The following is a 21211-nucleotide window of genomic DNA, read 5'->3' as shown; positions in this document are numbered from 1 at the left end:
CCCAGAGCAGTGTGTATTTGGGGGGAGGGCATGAGGGATCTGGATACATACTTATGGAGGGTGTGGCTCCTGAAGAGAGAGAGGTTCAGAGAGAAGAGGCTGGGGGACGGAGAACAAATCTTTAGCCTTTGGAGGCCTAGTTTACATCTTGGTTTTCCTAACAGGATGGCTTTTGCAATAGTGGGCAGTTGTGGTCGGGGACATGAAGGAAATTGAGAGGGCTTGAGGTACTAGCTCCCGGAAATGTATCCCCAGGGCATTATGTAAGACCAGATCTCTGGTTCCTTTTGGGCCCTTACAATACTTGGGTCCAAGTGTTGAGGGGGGAACTGGTGCGGATATCCCAAGGGGCCTCACCAGAGACCCAGCCCAGGAGCAAGAGGCAGCCAACATAGGAGACAAATGCTGAGAACCATGATTTCTGGGCCTGGTGCCACCACTGACTTGGTGTGCGATCCTGGGCCAGGCACTGCTCCTGCCTGGGCCTTAATTTCCCACTCTGTATGATGGACTAGACCAGATCTTTCTTACTTTTTCAATCTCAAGGATGCCTTCATTTTTCCCTACATGCTACTGTCTTCAACTCACCCCTGCTTGTTGAGTTGTTATTGTTTTTAAGTTTTTATATAATTTATTGTCTTCTGGTGAAAAATCTGCACAAACACAGATCAAGTCAGTGCTGTATCTTTAATCCTTCCTTTCACTTTTAGAGCAACCTTGACTTTTTTCACTCTGTTCTTGTATTGTTTTTGCTGATTTTCTTGAGTTCTCTCCTTCTCATCCAGGCCATATCTTACAAATCTCTGTTTGCGTTGATTTCTCTTCGCATAATCCAAGAAATTGTAAAATTTATAAAAGTCTGTTGCTTTGCCACCACCAAAGTGGCTTCAAATCTGAAGACAAAAACATCTGATGTGTTCTCTTGGTTAGTTTTCTCAAATTCTGTCTTAGGTACTGTTGCCTTCCCAGGATAAAGGACCACTATGACCATTTGTTTCTGCAGAAATGGTATGTCATGAATTTCCTTGCCTGGCTGGTTACTGTGTCACATAATGGTGGCTGCTCGGGACTTCCTGGGTGGCTCAGTGGTTAAGAATCCACCTGCCAACGCAGGGGACATGGGTTTGAGTCCCATCCACGAAGATCCCACATGCCAAGGAGCAACTAAGCCCGTGCGCCACAACTACTGGGCCCGTGAACTACAACTACTGAAGCCCACGTGCCTAGAGCCCGCGCTCCGCAACAAGAGAGGCCACCGCAATGAGAAGCCCACGCACCACAACAAAGAGAAGCCCCCGCCCACCGCAACTAGAGAAAGCCCGCACACAGCAACGAAGACACAATGCAGCCAAAAATAAATAAAATAATTAATTAATTAATTTAAAAAAACATTAAAAAGAAAATGGTGGCTGCTCATCAGGCAGTCAGGGAGGAAAAAAGCCCTATTTAAAGATTTTGTATACTCCTCAATCTGAGATTGTTGCTCTAAGTTTCTGTCTCAATTTTTTTATTAATGAAAGTCTCAGACCTTTACAGGAGCCAGGGTCTGAGTGCTGGGGATAAGAAATAGGGGGTTTTGGGAAACAATGGATCAATGCTCCCTCCAAAATATCTCTTGAATACACCCTTGAATCCTCATGAAGTCTGGTTCCCCAGGTTGCTCTTTCACCCAGTTTAGCTCCCTCATAGCCTCCTAGTTAATTTCCTTTATGGTAAAGATGGCCAAAATCAGTTTGCTATTTCGAGTAGAAAAAAATGTACTTGATAAGTTGTAACTTCATAGCCTAGTGCAGGATCTGGCAATGGTGGGTGTTCAATAAATGCTAAAGAAAAACTTCCCAGGTGTGTGGCTTAAAGCTGGTTATTCAGAGCCTCAATTCCTTCTTCTCTAGGTAACCCATACATCATCTGGGATGTCAGGAGAGAAATCACCTTGTTTGCTCCTTTATTATTTCCCTCACTTCAATTCTCTACCCTTCCTTCTCAGCTACAACAACAAAACAACCCAACCTAACTCGATTCAACCCAACCCAAATTCCTCTCATCTTCTCACGCATAGAAGCTTAACCACAACATCTGGATCCTGGTTCTGCCACTTATTAGCTGTGTGACCCCAGACAAATGACTAAATCTCCTTGTGTCTTAGTTTCCTCATCTGCGTGTGGTGATGGGGAAATTATAGTACCTGTAGTATGTGTGTATGTGTGTGAGTGTGTGTGTTTGTATATGTATAATTATATATATATATAATTTGTATTGTAAACAGCATGTAAAGCACTTAAAATAATACCTAGCACACAATACGCACTGAATATTTGCTAGCTATTATTACTATTTTCATCTTTTTTTGCATAAACTACTGGATACCTAGGCCTTCAGGGTAATGTTTTTCAGTGTATGGCTCCTGAACCACCAGCATCAGGATAATCTGGAGAGATTAAGAATGCAGGTTCCTGGGCTCCACCCCAGGCCACAGTCTCTAGGGCAGAACTAGGAAATTTACATTTAATAAATACATTTCCCAAGTGATTTTTAAAAATTAGTTAACTTTTGGCTGCGTTGGGTCTTCATTTCTGCGCATGGACTTTCTCTAGTTGAGGCCAGTGGGGGCTACTCTTCGTTGTGGTACGCAGGCGTCTTCTTGTGGTGTCTTCTCTTGTTGCGGAGCACAGGCTCTAGGTGCATGGGCTTCCGTAGTTGTGGCTCGCCAGCTCTAGAGCGCAGGTTCAGTAGTTGTGGTGCTCTGGCTTAGTTCCTCCATGGCATTTGGGATCTTCCCGGACCAGGGGTCGAACCCGTGTCCCCTGCATTGGCAGGCGGATTCCTAACCACTGTGCCACCAGGGAAGCCCTGCCTTTTGTCTTGTTTATGGTTTCCTTTGCTGTGCAAAGGCTTTTAAGTTTAATTAGGTCACATTCGCTTATTTTTGTTTTTATTTTCATCACTCTAGGAGGTGGGTCATAAAAGATCTTGCTGTGATTTATATCAAAGAGTGTTTTTCCTATGTTTTCCTCCGAGAGTTTTATAGTGTCCAGTCTTACATTTAGGTCTTTAATCCATTTTGAGTTCATTTTTGTGTATGGCATTAGGTAGTGTTCTAATTTCATTCTTTTACATGTAGTTGTCCAGTTTTCCCAGCACCATTTATTGAAGAGGCTGTCTTGTCTCCATTGTATATTCTTGCCTCCTTTGTCATAGATTAGGTGACCATAAGTGCGTGGGTTTATCTCTCGGCTTTCTATCCTGTACCATTGATCTGTATTTCTGTTTTTGTGCCAGTACCATACTGTCTTGATTACAGTAGCTTTGTAGTATAGTCTGAAGTCAGGGAGCCTAATTCCTCCAGCTCCATTTTTCTTTCCTAAGATTGCTTTGGCTATTCGGGATCTTTTGTGTTTCCATACAAATTGTATAATTTTTTGTTCTAATTCTGTGAAAAATGCCATTGGTAATATGATAGGGATTGCATTGAACCTGTAGATTGCTTTGGGTAGTATAGTCATTTTCAAAATATTGATTCTTCCAATCCAGGAGCATGGTATGTCTCTCCATCTGTTTGTATCATCTTGGAGTTCTTTCACCAAGTCGTTCTTGATTATGCAACCTGTTTCATATCTTTCACAGGTCTTAAATTCCTTATATACTTATTTAATATTTTAATTACTATAGCTAACATTTGAGCACTCACCATAAGCACTTTTCATACATTAATTAACGAAGTGGTGTGCTACTTATGCTTGTCAATGGCACTCCAAACTCCAGAAACCCAATTTGTACTCTTTGCCCATTTCTATGGTGTAAAGACTCCCATAGGTTGGGATTTTAAACTATCAACCTGAAGTCGCTGAATACGTATAATACCATTATACAGTATTTGCCATAGTGATAATAGTAGTGGTAAATAAACTCAAGACCACAAATAAAACGAGAGTGTAGTAAAATAATTAGGAAGTGATGTGTTTTGAGTATTTATTATCTTGTTTTTTACATAACTTGTTTAATTGTATGCTTATATAATTTAATTTTTGATAATGGCGGTGTTTAAAAGCAACTAGCAACATTTCTAAGCATTCCTCAATCATTTCTAGCTAGCCCACAACAAGCCAACAACCAGCACATTCTTCAGATGAGGGACCTGAGGCACAGAAAGGTTAAGCAACTTGTTCAAGGCCGCAGAGCTAATAAATCTGTAACTGTATCCTCAGAACCCAATACCGTGCCTGGCTTATAGTTTGTAGTCTATCAACAATTGTAGGATAAATAAATGAACACATATTTAATACTCTTTTAAAAACATAAAAAGGGAAAGAAACATTAAAAACATACACACAGGAGTGAAATTAACATCTCTTTAAAACTCGCTCACAATCCTAGAACGATTACTGCCTTCACCTATCTACTTTCAGCAGCACTTCGGCTCCTGGGCGCTTTTACAATTCACCGGCTACCTTAGGAGGCGTCGCCCAGCACTTTGCTACGAGCTCGAGTCGCCCCGCTTTCCGTCGTCCCGCCCTATTTCGCCGCAAGGCCTCCTGGGAGTGGTAGTCCCCAGTCTCGCAGCTCCGGCGGCAGCAGCTAGGCGCGCCGGGCCGCGGAACTACACGGGGCGGTGCACAAGTCGAGAGGCTCTTCCACCTCGCTTTTCCCTCCCCGCCTGCGCGGCCGCCCTAGCTATCATGGCGGCTCCCTTGGCCCTGGTGCTGGTAGTGGCAGTGACCGTGCGGGCGGCCTTGTTCCGCTCCAGTCTGGCCGAGTTTATCTCGGAGCGGGTGGAGGTGGTGTCCCCACTGAGCTCTTGGAAAAGAGGTGAGGCCACCGGCTCGAGTAGGCGGCTAGGCCCCGCCTGTGCGCTCCTGGCCTCTGTGAATGGGAGGCGGGGGCAGTGGCCGCAAGCTCAAGATTCTGGGGGAACTGACCGCTCTCTCAGGAGAGGGCGGGAGGGCGGGGCCTGAGAGCGGGCTGCTAAGGGGGTGGGGGTGGGACTGTGTGGTGAGGTTGGGGCACTAGGGGCCGGTCACCTGCGGGGTGGCGATCTGAGGGGGTGTGTCCCACTCGGGTCCTGAGCTGAGTAGCGTGGTCTGAGGACGGGTCAGGATGAGGAAAGGGCGTGCTGGGTGGAGGGGGATTTGGCGCGAGATCGCAATGTGATGTTCCTCCGGGGTGTGGGATGGTGTGTGATGGCCCGAGTGAGGGGACCAGTCCTGCCTAAGCGAGGAGAGTGTGTGAGTGAGCGTGCTTAGAAGCTTATTCTCAGTCTGGGACTTTGAGTGCATCTTTTCCTACTGTGTCTTTATAGTTCTTTAAGTTCTTCATCAAACATTGTTTACGCTGGCGCCTACAAAGAGACAGAATTTGGGCCAAAGATCCATAGGCTAGTGGGAGAGATAGATAATTATAATAATAATTATAATCATTTGTGAAAAATGTACTTCCTTTGTACGTCCAGTTCCTCCTTTGGAGTTCTGACCCTGAAGAAAGGGTCCCCTCCTTTTCCAGCTTCTTAAAGCTGTGGAATTCGAGCTAACTCTTGAAGGCTGCAGAGTTTGGAAAGGGAGATTAGAAAAAGGGGAGTTCCAGGTAGAAGATAAACAGGATCAAGAAATGTTGAAGGGGGCTTCCCTGGTGGCGCAGTGGTTGAGAGTCCGCCTGCCGATGCAGGAGACACGGGTTCGTGCCCCGGTCCGGGAAGATCCCACATGCCGCAGAGCCTGCGCGTCCAGAGCCTGTGCTCCGCAACGGGAGAGGACTCAACAGTGAGAGGCCCGCGTACCGCAAAAAAAAAAAAAAAAAGAAAGAAATGTTTAAGGATGTGAAATGTCCGAAGTAGGGGAGTAATGGAATGGGGGTTAGGTTAGGCCCAGAGTTTGAAGATTTTTTTTGAAAACTGTCTTCCTGAAGTATGGACATGTAATAAGTGTAGAGCTCAAGGAATTTTTACAAACTGTATATGCCCATATAGCCAGGACCCAGACTAAGAAACAGAACATTACCAGCACCCCAGAAGTCCCCCTCATGTCCTCAAACTTTAAATGCTAGAGTTTTGATGTTGTCCCATAGGTACTTTGGAATGGCGTAATGAATGGATGTTTTATGAATAATTAGAGCTAAGTTTCCTAAAAATACTTACTATATATCAGAGACTATGGTAAGCCTCATTTTATCCTCCAGTTTTTCTGTGTGTTAGATGGTGTTATTTTCCCCATTTTACTGATGAAGAAACTGAGGTTTGGAGAAGTTAAGTAATTTTCCCAGGTTTCCCAGTTGACAGATGGTAATAAAGATAGTTGTAATTTATATGTGTGATGGTAAGAGCTTAGACTTGATATCTTTGCATATAATATTTGCATGTAATTATTTGTTGAACAAACTGAATTGTTTGTTGAAGCCACTTGTTTCTGGCTTTCTTCTGGATTCCATAAGATCCATCCATTTATTTGATAGTGCAACTAAAATTTATACAAATTTCTTGCTTGATAAAATGCTTGACAAAATGTGCTTCTCAGTCCAATAAAAATAATAATAACTAACACTGATGTAATGCTTTCCACATGCCAGGTACTGTTCTAAGCAGTTTAGGTATGTTAAAAAACATTTAATTTCTACAAGGGCTTTTTTTAAAAAAATAAATAAATTTATTTATTTATTTTAGTTTTGGCTGCATTGGGTCTTCATTGCTGCACATGGGCTTTCTGTAGGTGCGGTGAGCAGGGGCTACTCTTCGTTGCAGCGCATGGGCTCTAGGGCGCGTGGACTTCAGTAGTTGCAGCACGCAGGCTCAGTAATTGCGGCTCACAGGCTCTAGAGCACAGGCTCAGTAGTTGTGGCGCACGGGCTTAGTTGCTCCACAGCATGTGGGATCTTCCGGGACCAGGGCTCAAACCTGTGTCTCCTGCATTGGCAGGCGGATTCTTAACCACTGTGCCACCAGGGAAGTCCTCTACAGTGGCTTATGATGTAAATACTATTGTTAGCCCCACTTTATAGATGAGAAAATTAAAGTACAGAGAGATTGTTACTTGCCGAAAGTCACATAGATAATAATATTATGTGACTAGCTAGCAATCTTTAGGCATGGCTGTTCCACCAGAGTTCACTGTATACTATCTTGTCAAGAATAATTTTGGAACATTTCTGTCATATTTTGGTGTTTCCTCAGCCTTTGACCTAAAGATTGGGAATTATTATGGGCTTAGCTTCTTGAGTCAGGATAGAGCTCAAACTGTGAGTGCTTGTTTAGAAACCCGTTTCCAATGCAGCTGTGAGAGTCAGGGTCAGGAGGAACACTTCTGATAACGCTACTAAAAAAAACAAAACAAAACACTTATTGCTAAATAAATACAGAATTAGTAAACTGCGCACAGCAGTGTATCGCACAGTGCATTATAAGGCAAACACTTTTGTAACCATCATCCAAGTCAAGAATCAGAACTTTGCCACTTTTCCTAGAAGCCTTTCCATATACCCCATCTCAATCACAGCCTCTCATCCCCCTCATAAGTAAACCATTATTCTGTTTTTTATAATAATGACATCTTTGCTTTCTTTTTGTCTTATTACCCAAATGAGCATCCCTAGACACTATAGCTTAGTCATGGTCTTCAAAAAAAGTTTATGTATGTCTTTTAAGTCTCCCTTAATTTTAAAATTTCCCATCCATATCATCCTTTTCTTTAGTATTTATCTGTTTAAGAACCTAGACCATTTGACCTGTAGAGTTTCCCATAGTTTGGATTTTCCTGATTGTATATTCATGGTACAGTATAACACATATCTGTCTGGTTTCTCCACCACTGAGAAATTTTCCCTTTTTATTTTTATTTTTTGGCCATGCTGTACAGCTTGTGGGATCTTAGTTTCCTGATCAGGGATTGAACCCAGGCCCTGGCAGTGAAAGCACCAAGTCCTAGCCACTGGATGACCAGGGAAGTCCTTATTTTCCCTTTTTAAGTAGTAAACGTTTGGGGGATATACTTTGGGGCTCTGTGAACATCCTGTTTCTCTTTAACTTTTTGTCCACCACTTTTTGCATTTATAGTTTGGTCTTCCCTGCAGCAGTCATTACTGTGGTGTTCTAATGGCAACGTTTCTATTTCCCTCATTCCTTTTTTTTGTTTGTTTTATTTTTATTTATTTACTTTATGGAAACATAGTTGATGTATAATATTATATAATTTATAGGTATATAATATAGTGATTCACAGTTTTTAAAGGTTGTGCTTTATTTATAGTTGTTATAAAATATTGGCTATATTCCCTGTGTTGTAGAATATATTATAGCTTATTTTATACATAATAGTTTATACCTCTTAATCTCCTACTCCTATATTGCCCCTCCCCCTTCCCTCTCCCCACTGATAACCACTAGTTTGTTCTCTGTATCTCTGAGTCTGCTTCTTTTTTGTTATATTCACTAGTTTGTTGTATTTTTTTAGATTCCACATATAAGTGATATCATATTTGTCTTTCTCTGACTTATTTCACTTAGCATAATGCCATCCAAGTCCATCCATGTTGCTTCAAATGGCAAAATTTCATTATTTTTTTATGGCTGAGTAGTATTCCATTGTATATATACATATACCACATCTTCTTTATCCATTCATCTGTTGATGGACACTGAGGTTCCTTCCATATCTTGGTAATTGTAAATAATGCTGCTATGAACATTGGGTGCATGTATCTTTTCCAATTAATTGTTTTTTTAAAAAAATATATACCCAGGAGTAGAATTGCTGAGTCATATGGTAGTTCTGTTTTTAGTTTTTTGAAAAACCTCCATATTGTATTCCAAAGTGGCTGCACCAATTTATATTTCCACGAACAGTGTAGGAGGGTTCCCTTTTCTCCACATCCTCATCAACATTTGTTATTTGTTTTCTTTTTGATGATAGCCATTCTGATAGGTGTGAGGTGATATCTCATTGTGGTTTTGATTTGCATTTCCCTGATGATTAGCCATGTTGAGCATCTTTTCATATGCCTGTTGGCCATCTGCATTTCCTCTTCAGAAAAATGTCTATTTAGTTCTTCTGCCCTTTTTTTTTTTTACCAGGGATTGAACTCGGGTCATGGCAGTGATAGCGCCGAGTCTTAACCACTGGACTGCCAGGGAATTCTCATATTTATTTATTCAATTATATTTATATCAGTGTGAACTCAATAAATAAATAAAAAATATTAAAATAAATAAATAAAAACAATAAGATAATTAGAAGATGTGAGAAATGTCCACAGAGAAGGAAAATGGGCAGCCACTCTCATATGCTGATTGTTTGAGTGACATTTGTATTAATTTTTCTACAGGCAACAGGTACTTTCTTTTTCTTTTTATTATTTTTAGCTGCATTGGGTCTTCGTTGCTGTGCGCGGGCTTTCTCTAGTTGAGGCGAGCGGGGACTACTCTTCGTTGTGGTATGCAGGCTTCTCATTGCAGTGGCTTCTCTTGCTGCGGAGCACGGGCTCTAGGCGTGTGGGCTCAGTAGTTGCAGCACATGGACCCTAGAGCGTGTGGGCTTCAGTAGTTGTGGTGCACGGGCTTAGCTGCTACGAGTCATGTGGGATCTTCCTGGACCAGGGATCTAACCCACGTCCCCTGCATTGGCCATCAGGGAAGTCCTGTTATCTTATTGTTTTTTGGAATGGGGCAGAATATATATAAATGAAACACTTTTTAAAAAATTTATTTTTTTGGCCACACCATGCGTCTTCCAGGATCTTAGTTCCCCAACCAGGGATTGAACCTGGGACCCTGGCAGTGAAAGCGCCAGTCCTAACTATTGGACTGCCAGGGAGTTCCCAAACAAAACACTTTTAGGAGTGGATGGAAGTTACAAGGAGATCGAAGGAAGTTTATAGTTTAATATAAAATTTTCTCATAATGAGTGCTGCCCCACAATGAAAAGAGATGCTCTGTATAGAAAAAAGTTGACCGTCATCTGAAATCAAAATTTAAGTTCACTCGCTGGGAATGAGGTAAAGGGGGTTAGACAAACCGTGAAGCCCTTCTTGTTCCTGGGAGTATCTAACACTTTGGATTATGGCCAATCTGCATATGTCTCTAAAGTAAGAGTGAACTTGGATGTCTTACTTTTCAGTGGTTGAAGGCCTCTCACTGTTGGACTTGGGAGTGTCTCCGTATTCTGGAGCAGTATTTCATGAAGTAAGTGTTCTTGTTTTCTTTTTTGGGTGCTAAGAGTAGTTTATAGTCACAAATGCCAAAGCCTAACTCTGTTTTGTACAAACATTTAAAGAGATCTATTTTTGAAACAGCCCTTTTTTAGATGCCCTTTGCTTAAGAAGGAGGTTTTGCAATTGCAGTGGAAGTGATCCAGATTAAGATTGTAATTTGGGGAAGCAGATGAGACTTCTGGAGAAGTTATCATTTTTATTGGCAAATAAATTGTAAACAGTTCCCAGTTCATGAATAGGTTATATGCTAATTGGCATGTAATTGGTTCTTTGGAACATACTTTCCCATGAAAACTGCCAGCAATGTTGGTTTCTTAGAAAGCCCACAAAAGCCCTTTAACCCATAAAATTAGTTCTTAAGAATAGTAAAATCACTCTTAGGTCACCATCATCTCTCAACAGCTTCCTGACAAGTCTTTCTGCATTCAGTCTTGCTCCTTTACTTCTTATTCTGCAGTCAGAGCCATCTTTCTGAAATGTGAATCTGATTTTGTCACTGTCCTGCTTAACACTGATCTCAGGATAAAATCCAAACACCTTAGGATGCATACAAAGCCCTGTGGGCCCCACGCATCACCCCAACCACACGTCTTTCCACTTTCCTTTCCCCACTTTTATTGGCTTTATCATTTAGAATAGAAGTCTTATAATTTGGCATTTTTACCCCTAATTTTTACAGTTGTCTCCCTCATACCTACTATGAGAACAATTTTTTTTGGTTCTTCTATCTAGTCTTTTTAAAACATTCAACTTGATTCTCATGGAGATAACAACTCTTTTGCATTCATATTTCATTATATTTGTATTACTATCTAATTGAACCATAATAACAAGAACTACTAGCAGAAGCAGGTTAGGAACAATTTAAGAGACTCTTAATGAGCACACAATTCTATTATTGGGAATGGATGTGTGTGGGCATATGCAAGCGTAGCCCACTAGCCAGTGGTAGTGCTGTGGGCCTTGGGCAGTATGTTTTCTAGACAGACTAGGAACCCTCTGAGAGAGTTCTGACATGCTTTTATTATGCTCCAGCATCATATTCCCTTACCTATATCTTTCCTTATGTTGTTATCTTCTTATAGAGGGCCATTCTTCCTTCTTTTTGTGGTTGACTCTACTATTCAGATATTAGCTTTGGTTTTGCCTCCCCCAGAAAGCCATCCCTCATCACCTTAGACTAAGTTAGGTGTTTCTCCTATATCTTCCAAAGCATCTTGTGCTTATCCTTTTCATGGCTCATATCATACTCTTGAAATTGCCTCTACTTGTTTTACCCACTGTGATGTATGCTCCTCAGAACATGTTCTGGCACCCTTTCATCACTTATTCCTAGTGCTTAGGTCTGTATCTGCATATGTATTCCAATCCCTCCTTCCCTTCTCTATTTCCTTTAACAAAGATTTGTTAAGTACACACCAAATGCCAGCTACCCTGCTAGGTGCTAGGGATATAAAACAAGATACAGTCCTTGGCATTATTATACTTGTCTTTCTAAGAGAAACAGACAATAAGTTAGTAAAAAAGAAACAGATTTCAGAGCAAAGAATGTTGCCAGGGATAAAGAAGTTCACTTCACCATGATTAAGGGGTCAGTTCATCAAGAAGACATAACAATTCTAATGTGTATGCACCTAATAACAGAGTTTCAAAATACATGAAGACTGATAGAACTGCAAGGAGAAATAGACAACTCCCCAAATAGACTGAGATTTCAGTATCCCTCTGTCAATGACTGATAGAACAAGCAGACAGAAAGCCAACAAAGATATAGAAGACTTGAACAACACACCAACCAACTTGACCTCATTGACATTTACAGAACATTGCATCCAATAACAGCAAAACACATAATCTTTTCAAGTATACATTTGCAAGATAGACCATATTCTGAGCCATAAAGCAAGGCTCAATAAATTTAAAAGGATTGATGTCATACACAGTATATTCTCTAACCTCAGTGGACTTAGATGAAAAATTAATACCAGAAACATACCTGGAAAATCCCCAAATATTTGGAAACTAAGTAACATATTCCTCAATAACTCATGATCAAAGAAGAAATCAGAAGGGAAATTAGAAAGTATTTTGAACTGAATGAAACGAAATCACAACCTATCAAAATATGTGGGATGTTGCTAAAGCATACTTGGGGGAAATTTATGGTGTTAACTGCCTGTATTGAAAAAGAAGAAAGGTCTCAAATCACTGACATCAGTTTCTACCTTAAGAAGCTAGAAAAAGAAGATAACTTAAACTCAAAGTAAGCAGAATAAAAGGAATAATAAAGATCTGAGAGGAAACAAATGAAACAGAAAGCAGAAAATATTGAAAGTCATGGAAACAAAGTTGGTTCTTTGGGATGAACAGTAAAATTGGTAAACATTTGAGAATGGTGGATGTGTTCACTATCTTGATTGTGGTGATGATTTCATGGGTGTGTTCATAGGTCAGAACATATCAAGTTGTATACTTTGAAAATGTACAGTTTATTTTATACCAACTATACCTCCATAAAGCTAAATTTTGAAAAATATGATTTCACTTAAATGGTAAGTGTATGTAGAAAAATAAAGTTGAGTAAAATGATGAAGAGTGATGGTCATGTGTATGGCTATTTTAGATAGTGTTTGTAGGGAAGGCACTCTGAGGAAGTGAAATTTGAATTAGAGATCTAAATGAATCAAGCAAGCCATATGATAACCCTAATTTGGAAATGAGCTTGGCATTTGTGAGTTGCAGAAAGATGGCCGGTGTTGCTAAGGCAGAATGAGCAAAGAGGAGAGTAATAGAGATAAGCTGTAAGAAAGTAGGGGTCTGATTATGTAGGACTTTTTATAGAAATGGTTAGGAGTTTGGATTTTCTTTCTATCTATGTATCTATCTTTTTTTCCCACTTTTATTGAGATATAATTGACATACAGCGCTGTGTAAGTTTAAGGTGTATAGCGGAATGATTTGACTTTTATACATCATGAAATGATGACCACAGTAAGTTTAGTGAACATCCATTATCTCATAGAGATAATAACATCAACGAAATAGAAAAAAATTTTTTTCCTTGTGATGCAATCTCTTAGGAGTTACTCTCAACAACTTTCATATATAACATACAGCAGTGTTAATTATATTTATCGTTTGTTGTACATTACATCCTTAGTACTTATTTATCTTATAACTGGAAATTTGTACCTTTTGACCATCTTCATCCAGTTTCCCCTGCCCCTCTGGTAACCACAAATCTGATCTCTTTTTCTATAAGTTTGTTTCTTTGTTTTTGAAGTATAATTGACCTACAATACTCTGTTAGTTCCTGATATATAACACAGTGGCTCGATATTTCTATACATTTTTATTTTATTTTTAAAAATATTTATTTTATTATTTATTTTTTTGGCTGCATCGTGTCTTAGTTGTAGCACATGGGGTCTTCATTGAGGCATGTGGGATCTTTTGTTGTGGCACAGGCTCTTCATTGTGGCATGAGGGCTTCTTTCTAGTTGTGGCGTGCGGGTTTTCTTTATCTAGTTGTGGTACGTGGGCTCCAGGGCGTATGGGCTCTGTAGTTTGCCGCACGTGGGCTCTCTTGTTGAGGTGTGTGAGCTCAATAGTTGTGGTGTGTGGGCTTAGTTGCCCTGCGGAATGTGGGATCTTAGTTCCCTGACCAGGGATGGAACCCACGTCCCCTGCATTGGAAGGCAGATTCTTTCTTTCTTTCTTTTTTTTTTTAACATCTTTATTGGAGTATAATTGCTTTACAATGGTGTGTTAATTTCTGCTTTATAACAAGGTGAATCAGCTATACATATACATATATCCCCATATCTCTTCCCTCTTGCATCTCCTTCCCTCCCACCCTCCCTATCCCAACCCTCTAGGTGGTCACAGAGCACCAAGCTGATCTCCCTGTGCTATGTGGCTGCTTCCAACTAGCTATCTATTTTATGTTTGGTAGTGTATGTATGTCCATGCCACTCTCTCACTTTGTCCCAGCTTACCCTTCCCCCTCCCCATGTCCTCAAGTCCATTCTCTAGTAGGTCTGTGTCTTTATTCCCATCCTGCCCCTAGGTTCTTCATGACTTTTTTTTTTTTTTAGATTCCATATATATGTGTTAGCATACGATATTTGTTTTTCTCTTTCGGACTTAATTCACTCTGTATGACAGACTCTAGGTCCATCCACCTCACTACAAATAACTCAATTTCGTTTCTTTTAATGTCTGAGTAATATTCCATTGTAAATATGTGCCACATCTTCTTTATCCATTCATCTGTTGATGGACACTTCGTTTGCTTCCATGTCCTGGCTATTGTAAATAGAGCTGCAATGAACATTGTGGTACGTGAGTCTTTTTTTTTTTTTTGCGGTACGCGGGCCTGTCACCGCTGTGGCCTCTCACGTTGCAGAGCACAGGATCCGGACGCCCAGGCTCAGTGGCCATGGTTCACGGGCCCAGCTGCTCCATGGCATGTGGGATCCTCCCGGACCGGGGCACGAGCCCGTGTCCCCTGCATCGGCAGGCGGACTCTCAACCACTGCGCCAACAGGGAAGCCCCAAAGTGACTCTTTTTGAATTATGGTTTTTTCAGGGTATATGCCCAGTAGTGGGGTTGCTGGGTTGTATGGTAGTTCTATTTTTAGTTTTTTAAGGAACCTGCATACTGTTCTCCATAGTGGCTGTATCAGTTTACATTCCCACCAACAGTGCAAGAGGGTTCCCTTTTCTCCACACCGTCTCCAGCATCTATTGTTTGTAGATTTTTTTGATGATGGCCACTCTGACCAGTGTGAGATGATATCTCATTGTAGTTTTGATTTGCATTTCTCTAATGATTAATGATGTTGAGCATTCTTTCATGTGTTTGTTGGCAATCTGTATATCTTCTTTGGAGAAATGTCTGTTTAGGTTTTCTGCCCAATTTTGGATTGGGTTGTTTTATTGATATTGAGCTGCATGAGCTGCTTGTAAATTTTGGAGATTAATCCTTTGTTAGTTGCTTCATTTGCAAATATTTTTTCCCATTCTGAGGGTTGTCTTTTCGTCTTGTTTATGGTTTCCTTTGCTGTGCAAAAGCTTTTAATTTTCATTAGGTCCTATTTGTTTATTTTTGTTTTTATTTCCATTTCTCTATGAGGTGGGTCAAAAAGGATCTTGCTGTGGTATATGTCATAGAGTGTGCTGCCTATGTTTTCCTCTAAGAGTTTGATAGTGTCTGGCCTTACATTTAGATCTTTAATCCATTTTGAGTTTATTTTTGTGTATGGTGTTAGGGAGTGTTCTAATTTCATTCTTTCACATGTAGCTGTCCAGTTTTCCCAGCATCACTTATTGAAGAGACTATCTTTTCTCCATTGTATATCCTTGCCTCCTTTGTCATAGATTAGTTAACCATAGGTGCATGGGTTTACCTCTGGGCTTTCTATCCTGTTCCATTGATCTATATTTCTGTTTTTGTGCCAGTACCATACTGTCTTGATTACTGTAGCTTTGTAGTATAGTCTGAAGTCAGGGAGCCTGATTCCTCCAGCTCCGTTTTTCTTTCTCAAGGTTGCTTTGCCTTTTCGGCGTCTTTTGTGTTTCCATACAAATTGTGAAATGTTTTGTTCTAGTTCTGTGAAAAATGCCAGTGATAGTTTGATAGGGATTGCATTGACTCTGTAGATTGCTTTGGGTAGTAGAGTCATTTTCACAATGTTGATTCTTCCAATCCAAGAACATGGTATATCTCTCCATCTATTGGTATCATCTTTGATTTCTTTCCTCAGTGTCTTATAGTTTTCTGCATACAGGTCTTTTGTCTCCTTAGGTAGGTTTATTCCTAGGTATTTTATTCTTTTTGTTGCAATGGTAAATGAGAGTGTTTCCTTAATTTCACTTCCAGATTTTTCATCATTAGTGAATAGGAATGCAAGAGATTTCTGTGCATTAGTTTTGTATCCTGCTACTTTACCAAATTCATTGATTAGCTCTAGTCGTTTTCTGGTAGCATCTTTAGGGTTCTCTATGTATAGTATCATGCCATCTGCAAACAGTGACAGCTTTACTTCTTCTTCTCCAATTTGGATTCCTTTTATTTCCTTTTCTTCTCTGATTGCTGTGGCTAAAACTTCCAAAACAATGTTGAATAATAGTGGTGAGAGTGGGCCACCTTGTTGTTTTCCTGATCTTAGTGGATGGAAGGTGGATTCTTTACCACTGGACCACCAGGGAAGTCCCTATACATTTTTAAATGATCACCATGATAAGTCTAGTTGTCATTTGTCACCATACAAAGATATTATGTAATTACTGATTATATTCCCCACGCTGTACATTTCATACCTGTGACTCATTTAATTTCCTTCTTTTTTTAATAGAATCATGGATTTTTTTCAAATTTATTAATTTTTTTGGTTGCATTGAGTCTTCGTTGCTGCACATGGGCTTTCTCTAGTTGCATCGAGTGGGGGCTACTCTTCGTTGCAGTGAGCGGGCTTCTTATTGTGGTGGCTTCTCTTGTTGCAGAGCACGGGCTTCAGTAATTGAGGCACGTGGGCTCAGTAGTTGTGGCTCGCGGGCTCTAGAGTGCAGGCTTAGTAGTTGTGGCACTTGGGCTTAGTTGCTCTGCAGTATTTGGGATCTTCCTGGACCAGGGATCAAATCCGTGTCCCCTGCATTGGCAGGCGGATTCTTAACCACTGCACCACCAGGGAATTCCCTCATTTTAATTTTCAACTGAAAGTTTGTGCCTCTTAATCTCCCTCCCCTATTTCTCTCCTCCTTCACCCCTCCCCCTTTTCTGTCTTTTAATATAACTGTTTTTTTTTCTTTTTGGCGATACACGGGCCTCTCACTGTTGTTGCCTCTCCCGTTGCGGAGCACAGGCTCTGGACACGTAGGCTCAGTGGCCATGGCTCACGGGCCCAGCCTCTCTGTGGCATGTGGGATCCTCCCGGGCTGGGGCACGAAGCCGTGTCCCCTGCATTGGCAGGCGGACCCTCAACCACTGAGCCACCAGGGAAGCCCTAATATAACTGTTTTTAATGTCCAGAGTTTGTAGTTTGAGGGCTACCGCTTTCTCCCGTACTCAAATTGATAAATTCTCAGTTGGCTGGTGAGGCCAGTTGGGATACTTCTTGTCTAATTTGGTTTCTAGAAAGACTTCATTCAAAGCCTTAATGGTTACTGATCAAATGGAATTGTGTATTTCACCAGCTTTCTCATATTCCTTATTCCTGGCCTTTGAGATAGACAGAAACTCAGCACAGCATTTACGTCTTTTTCTTCAGCATCCACCTGGACAGTATATTTATGCTCTGGCACGAGAATCTTCAGGGCATTAAACTTCTTTTCAAAGTCATCTGCCAATCCAGGCTTCACCACATTGGCCTTGTAGTAAGCCTAGTCATAGCAGGTAGATTCTCAGGTAGAGTAGCCAACCTGGAGATGAGGGTCTCATTCCAGGATTTCAGGGAATTAGCAGTGGCCTTTGGTCTTGGGGTATGATCTCCCCAAAAGCTACCCAGTTAGCAGCTTCCATTGTAGACTTTCTCCCTCTTGGATCACTTGCTCTGGGGGAAGCCATGTCATGACCAACCTTAAGGAAGCCTTTGTGATGAACTGAATATTGCTGCCAACAGTCAAATGAATAAGCTTGGAAGCAGATATTTAAGCTCTTTTAGATTGCAACCTCAGTCAACAGCTTGGCTGCAATCTCATGAGAGACTCTGTGCCAGAACTATCCAGTTAAGCCACTCCTGGATTCCTGACTCTCAGGCACTGTGTGAGATAATAAATGTGTGTTGTTTTAAGCTATTCAGTTTTTGTACAGTTTGTTACACAGAAATAGATAACTAAGATACCTAGGGAGTGAATTAACATAAATAATACCAGGACCTAGAGCACTCTGATACATCAAGGTTGGGATGGGGAAGAGGAACTAGCAAATATAGCTGAAAAGGAGGAAAATCAAGGGAATGTTCATGGACGCTAGATGACCATGTAATTGCTTAAGGAGGGAGTAAAAGCTATGTCAAATGCTATTTCAAGGTTGAGAAAATTTAGATTGAAGATTGATGATTAATTTGCCAAAATTGAGACTTTGGAGACTTTGGCAACAGTAATTTCATTGGAGTATAGGGACAAGAGACTGATCGAAGTACACTGAGGGAAAGATGTGGAAAGACAGAGTATAGACAACCTTTTTGTGAAGTTTTACTCTAAAGGAGGGCAGAGAAATGGTATGGTAGCTGGGCGGAGATGGCTAGTGAAGATTTTTAAAATATGAGGATCTGCATATTTGAGTGCTGATGGGAATAATTCTGTGGATAAAGAAGTTGATGATGTAAGAAAGAGGGTTGAATGACCAATGTCTTTGAGGAGGCCAGAAGGAATAGGATCACCAGTTCACAGGTGGAGGATTTGGTTTTATTTATTTATTTGTTTATTTATTATAAATTTATTTTATTTTTGGCTGCGTTGGGTCTTCGTTGCTGTGTGTGGGCTTTCTATAGTTGTGGTGAGTGGGGGCTACTCTTGGTTGTGGAGCACAGGGTCTAGGTGCACAGGCTTCAATAGTTGTGGCTTGTGGGTTCTAGAGCGCAGACTCAGTAGTTGTGGCACATGGGTTTAGTTGCTCGCGGCATGTGGAATCTTCCCGGACCAGGGCTCGAACCTGTGTTCCCTGCATTGGCAGGTGGATTCTTAACCACTGCACCACAGGGAAGCCCAAGGAGGGTTTGGTTTTAGATAGGAAGAAAGGAAGTTCATCTGTTGTTAATAAGAGAAAAGTAGAGAATATAGATATAGATAGAGGAAGTTGGTCAACTGGGTAGTGGGAAAATAAGGTGGTTCTCATTTAATTGCTTCTCTTTTCTCAGTGACATAAGAAATGAGATTGTCGGCTACAAGTGAGAACTGGAGAGAGGAGTTGGAGGTTGAGGAGAGGGGATAATGTGAAATAATCCTTTCAGAAAGAATATGTCAAATGAATAAATGGAAGAGCTATATCTAGCCACTTAACCATCATTTAAAATGTGTTTTCTCTGGGAAAATGTTTTCTTGGATACAGTGAGGGAGCCTAAAATACATTCTTCCTCCTCATCACGTGTGTGCGTGCGTGCATACGTGTGTAAAGGGGGATAAAGGCCAGAGGTAGGAATTTCTACCTACTAGAAGCATGTTAACTCTCTATACCTGTCTAAGGTAACCCCGTTAGGACTGTTAACCTGTAAAACTCTGAATTAAGGGGCAAGAACAGTTGCTTCCCCTGAGCGTAGTGAGGATGACTTCAAACTCAGAGTCCCTTGCTCCTCATTCCTGAATATGGGTTAATTTGCTTGTAAGCTGAGCATTCATAAATCAAGAGCTACCTATATTTTAATATAGTTTTTCTAAGTAATAAAACACTATAAAGAAATAAAATTATATCAAGCCAAATGAAAAGCATACTTTTGGAGAGAAAGTTCATTGCTGCTTTGTATTGTTTCTTTCTTAATCTTTAGCAGATTTTATTATCTATTTCTTAAGGAAAGGTAAGAATATGTGAAAGTGGAGAAGAAAAATCTGCACAGGAGAGAAAAAAGTGATTTAGCAACCACAGGTTAGATTTTATGACTGCCTTCAACAGACATTTCTGTTTTCTGTGTTTAGTCAAGTACTGATAGTAAAATTGTGAGTTTATCCATATATACCCTACCCTGACTGGGAGTAGTCACCTAAATGGAGATGTAGCATAAAGACAAGTTATATTCAGTGCATGCTTCTCTATAATAGTATGATATGCAGTTAAACTAACTACTGTGTACATGTTAGTTCATTAGGGAAGTGAGCCCAATTGCTGACAGACTTTTTGAGAACGGTTTGTTCTGTTATTTCTGAGACCTATTTAGTGCCATTCTAAACTATCTGAAGCATCAAGACACTTTGAAAGCAGGCTATTGGTAATATAAATATCAAGTTGCTACCTCTTACAAACAAAGATAAATGCAAAAAAGAATCCATTAGTAGATAGTTGTAAAAGTTTAATTCTTTTAGAACTTTGAAAGGCAAAGCTGATTTCCCTATTTTCAAAAAGAGGTAAAAAGTTGATCTCAGGTAGCTAACATTGAGTTTTACTGTATGCTAGGCACTATGCTAAGTATTTTGTGAATATTACCACTTAATTCTCCCAAGAACCCTGTGAAATAGGTCACTCTACTTATTTTATAGCTGAGGAAACTAAGGCTCAGAGGGGAAGACAACTTGCCCTGAGGTACATAAGTGGAACCTGGTTTTAAACCTGAGTCTGACCCCAAAGCCTTGTTCTTTCTACCACACTAGCATGATCTCACGAAAAAACCTGTCAATAACCTTTACGGTATCATAAGACACATTTTTACATGTGGTTGGGAGTTGGGAAGAGGTGCTTCTGAGTCACCAGCATGGGCTCACTAAAACCAAGTCATGTACTTTCCTTCTGGTGTGGTGGATTGGTGAACTGGCTTGTAATAGCAGACCAACCATCCTGCCTAGAACAACTAGAAAAGCAGGAGGAATACAAAAAACATCTGTTTGATGGCATTGGAAAGTAGCAAGATAACCAGGACTTGAAAGGCTGAGATCCCAGAGTGGAAACTGCAAAAAGTGAGATCGACAGTCTGAGCTGCTTTCTCCTTGATGTATTTACCAATTTGTAAGTGGCACAGGCTGAGGTGGCTGAGAAAGAGAACAGAAATTGGATGGTAAGAGGCTACAGATCTAAGCAGAGCTCTTGGCAGTCTAATGGTGCTGGGGAAATACAAATTCAAGTGCACTTCTAACCAAGGTGGTAGGGCTCTGGCAAAGGACTTGGCTTCTAGTTGGGTCCTCTAAAGGACTACACTCAGAGAATGAGGGTAGACCATGTATAGACTGGTCTTACAAAGACTGAAGCCAGCTTCTAATTAGCTTAACCCCTAATTAGATTAAGGTGATACAATTCTAATTATCAATACTTCCCAAGAGCTTAAAGAAACCCTTACTGGAAGAAAATCCAGAACCTCTACAATTTCTTTTGCACAGT

The 21211-nt window shown here is 40.7% G+C and overlaps 1 protein-coding gene and 1 pseudogene across 1 annotated transcript in view; one reads left to right on the top strand and one right to left on the bottom strand.

Moving 5' to 3' along the window:
• The first annotated feature begins 4662 nt into the window (after positions 1-4662).
• Positions 4663-21211, top strand: part of PIGU (phosphatidylinositol glycan anchor biosynthesis class U) — a 117954-nt gene continuing 101405 nt past the window's right edge. Inside the window, exons 1-2 of the mRNA XM_065892495.1 lie at positions 4663-4806; positions 10095-10159. Of these exons, the coding sequence (XP_065748567.1) occupies positions 4677-4806; positions 10095-10159 (195 nt within the window). The 5' untranslated portion in view covers positions 4663-4676. The remainder of the gene's footprint in view (positions 4807-10094; positions 10160-21211) is intronic.
• On the bottom strand, positions 17258-17755 carry LOC136134587 (ATP synthase subunit d, mitochondrial pseudogene; annotated as a pseudogene).

This window comes from Phocoena phocoena, chromosome 15, assembly GCF_963924675.1.
Source record: "Phocoena phocoena chromosome 15, mPhoPho1.1, whole genome shotgun sequence".
Taxonomy (NCBI): Eukaryota; Metazoa; Chordata; class Mammalia; order Artiodactyla; family Phocoenidae; genus Phocoena; species Phocoena phocoena.
Note: the sequence above shows the minus strand (reverse complement) of the source record. Positions and strands in the feature narration are given on the sequence as shown.